The 4,153-nt window shown below is 32.3% G+C and overlaps 1 protein-coding gene across 1 annotated transcript; it reads right to left on the bottom strand.

Moving 5' to 3' along the window:
* LOC104777171 (trihelix transcription factor ASR3-like) lies at positions 29 to 1,086 on the bottom strand. The gene has a single exon (XM_010501379.2). The coding sequence runs from the start codon at positions 880 to 882 to the stop codon at positions 49 to 51; it is 834 nt and encodes a 277-aa protein (XP_010499681.1). The 5' UTR covers positions 883 to 1,086; the 3' UTR covers positions 29 to 48.

Consider the following 4,153-nt stretch of genomic DNA (forward strand, 5'->3'; position numbering starts at 1 on the left):
TTTTTTTTAGTATTCTCAAATAATAAAAACTAAACTTAAGAGCAAATGCTAGAAGTTAAGAAGAGAGAGAAAGAAGGTACCTACTGTGGGCAGTATTGGCTGAGCATGAAAAGAAGGCGGTGGAGGCGGTGGCAGAAGTAGTGGTCGTGGTAACGGCTGCAGCGGCGGTGGTGGTTGAGACGGTGGCGGAGGAAGAGATACTATAACAGCAGGAGGAGGAGGAAGAGGAGGAGGCTGATGAATGATTTGATGTACTTTTGGAACAACAAATCCTAAACCTTGCTGTTGTAACTGTCCACCGCCCGAACCGTTTCCACTTTCAATAGCGGCAGCAGCAGCCGCAACAGCAGCGGCCACGGCGGTTGCTGCGGTGGAAGAAGACAGCGTTTTGTTCTCAACCACTTCGAACAAAGCTTGGTATGTCTGAGGCAACATATTACTCGGCAAGTTTCTCTCTTTCCTCTCACTCTTCTCCATCTTCCAGTACGACGCCGTATCCCCAGCCGAGGCGGCGGCAGCAGCTGAAGATGAAGACGACTCTCCGGCGGCAAAAGACGATTCTACCCTTCGTCTCTCGTACTCTCTAACCTTTTTGTAGTCTCTCATGAGATTATCCCATTTGTCATTGCACTGATTCTGGCTCCTCATACAGCCTTTTCTCCAACAATAGTCTTCTATCCATTTCCACCGGAGCTCCGCTGGTTTATTACTACTACTACGGCTGTCTTGTTGCTGCTCCGGCGGTGGAAGGCCGATGGATCGTCGCATCCGCCTCTCGTCATCCATCTTCTTGGCTTCAATGAGCACCATGGTCTCGTTTAGAGTCCAATTACCTTTTCTGTACTCTCTCATCATAACCAACCCACCACTTTGGTCAGCCATGTTTTTTTGGTTTTTCTTGAAATAATCTTGAAAAAATCAAGAACTAGAGAGAGATTAGTGTAGAGAGAGATTAGTGTAGAGAGAGAGAGGCTTTTGGTAGGTGTTGGAGAAAGGGGAGAAGAAAGGGATTGTCTTGAGGTGGGGATAGGTGTAGTGTGTGTTTAAGTTTTGGGGATAGTTTGATTTATTTTCTTTTATGTTTTTTCATGTGGGTGTGTGATTGAGAAGACTGGTCAAAATCTTTTTGTTGTAGTACTAAGATTGTCACCAAGTGCAATAAAAAGGACAAGTATTTGCAAAATTGGGAGCCAAGTGAAAAGAAAACTAAGTAGTGTTGTAACCCATTCATTCATTAATTGTTTTCTTTTTTTCTTTTGGCAACATTCATCATTAATTTATTAAATTGACTATTTTTTCTTCTTTCTTTTTTTTTTTGTTTATATATCAAAACTTCATTCATTCATTCATTCATGTCTCTCTTTATTTCTTTGGGGACAGGAAATCTTAGGTGTATCTAGCATTTCTAATTATGTTACACAATTTCAAATAGGTGGAGCAAATGGGTCAATGTTACACAAAATCTACTTCCCTATTTTTTTTTATATAATTTAATGGTAAAAATGTGTCTTTTAATTATAATCGCAGTAAAAATGTGGTATATATATATATATATATATATATANTTTTTTTTTTTTTTGTCAAACAAAATGTGGTATGTTTAGGAAACTAAAATAGAGAAGAACATCTATCGATCGATTTTTTTCTTTTCTTGTTGTTCTAGGTTTTCAAATCACCATTGCTACATAATTAGATACTATAAATTGTATGTATTGAACGGTAAGTAGACAAAGCTAGACGTATATATACGACAAAAATGTCAAGAAACCACAAATGATAACAATGCGACTCGATATTTTTAATTAGTTTAGGACCACAAATGTTTTCATAAACGGTCTTATTCAACAAGGCAAATGCATGAGTGATGATGTATCTGTTTTCAAACTTATATAAGAAATTGGTAGATTTTGGAGGCATCCTATGTAGATCTCGTTTCCATTTTAATAAAACAAATACATTGATAATATATACATGACTTTTTTTTTTCAAACTTCGAAAAGCTATTGGCTTTGTGTATGATTGCTTCTCATACTTTCTTTTACAAAAAAATGGATTGATTTGCGATTCTCTAACTCATGTGCACGAGCTATAAGTAGAATAATTACTTTCTTTTAATATATCTGCCTTTGAACTTATTTCTGCGCATGCATGTATGTTAATTCGTATAGAATACGTCAATGCTTAATTTCCTTACGTACATAAATTATATTTAGAAATCATTTGTATAAGGATTTGGAGTCAAACATGGATTAGGATTCTTCTTATAGGTTCCCTTACACAAAATATGTATATATTTATTCACAGATTTTTTAAAGGACACAACTTTTTATCCTTTAAAATTTTGAAAGCATATTTGTAATGATTAAATTCTCATTTCTATCCTATTTTGGTAATTAGAAGACCTTAAATCAAAATTCAACTAAATTTCATATATAAATTTGGTCTTCATATGATTAAATTCTCGCATGAAGATTAGTTTTCTATATAAGTTATCTAATAAAAGAATGCGATATTTAGAAACATATAAAAGTAAATATTCATGGATAGCTAAAGTATTCTTAATGTATGTAAGTAGTAAATATATATGAATTAGAATACATTAATATTGAAATTTCATTATTTTCCAAAGTAGTTTGACAGGTTAATGAAATTAATTTCAATATTTACATCTGAAGTATTTTTGAAATAATAATGAAGTATTTCAGATGTCGCAGTAATTTACATCTGAAATTACATGTAATTTTAATATTTACATCTGAAACATGTAATTTCAATATTTACATCTGAAATTTCAATGTTTACAGTACTTCGTTATTGTATAAAATACTTCAGATGTAAATTACATGTAAAAAATACTTCAGATGTAATTACAGATGTCGCAGTATTTAAAAACTCAAAAAAGTATCATTTTCGTAAAAGTACTTTCTCAGCAACAGAAATAGATAAATTAATATATACATAATAATTTGCGTACACTACGTAAGTTGCATTGCATGGCGAGAGATATTATTGCATCCCATATGGAAAATACAAACAGTGCATCATTGTCTGCAAAATGATACATAAACAATGAAGCTCCCACGTTACAAATCTACGATGCAGAGATGTTATTATTCTTTCAATATAAGGTTCAAAACAAATGATTTCTTAGGAAATATAATATATACGAAATTATTTGAAATGTAACATTTGGAATCCATCTATTTTAGATGATCTATGCTAAAATCAGAAGTTTAATTCTCTCTCTCTATATATATATATACCGCAAAAGGTGTGTATCGAATAAAACTAGCAGATCGTTTATTTCGATCAAGACTTTGAACTACAAATCAATTAGGATAATAAAACCACTTTTCTAATGAGGCCATGGACGAGCCATTTTTTACATGTAATTTACATCTGAAGTATTTTTTAGATAACTATTGTTGCAACTCTACTTACAAACATCATGTATGGTTTGAAACACAAAATTCAAAAATACTAAATTTTAAATAGTTTAAGAAGATTTTCATGAGAATGTGTGTGTGTATGGTTTAAGAAGCACTACAAGAAATAATTTTATTGAGATGTATTTTTGAGACATAAAATTTTTGTCACAATTTTGTGACATTTTAAATACGATATTATGACTAAATTTATATGTCACAAATTCATAGTATTTTGTCACTATATTATGACAGAAAAAAATCGTAACCAAAATCTATCACAATTAATGACGAATATGCTAAGATAATATTAATCGTCACTCTTATGACTACATTGTGACCAATATGTTGTTGCAAATTAGTTATGAATTTATAACATATATGCAAGTCACAGTTTGTGACATTAAAATGAGTAAACTTTAGTCATAAAATTGTATAAATTGTTATGTCATTTACACAAACCCTATTAAACCAAGTCTCTAACCCTAGTTTAAGAAGACTTTTTAAGAAATGATTTGGGTTTGTTCTTTATAATTTCGTGCCTCCTAAACCTACAGAGAGCGTAAACCATTTGAGAGAAAGAAAACAAGAAACCACAGTTGAGATTAAGGACAGATCTTACTTGTCCTAGGAGATGGTGGAAAAGAAAGGGTAAACGGACTCTTTTATAGACGAATTTTGGTGAGTAATTTCCCAACCCATAAATGTAAGTTTTCTCCAAAAGATTT

Source organism: Camelina sativa, chromosome 3 (genome assembly GCF_000633955.1).
Source record: "Camelina sativa cultivar DH55 chromosome 3, Cs, whole genome shotgun sequence".
In the NCBI taxonomy this organism is placed as follows: Eukaryota; Viridiplantae; Streptophyta; class Magnoliopsida; order Brassicales; family Brassicaceae; genus Camelina; species Camelina sativa.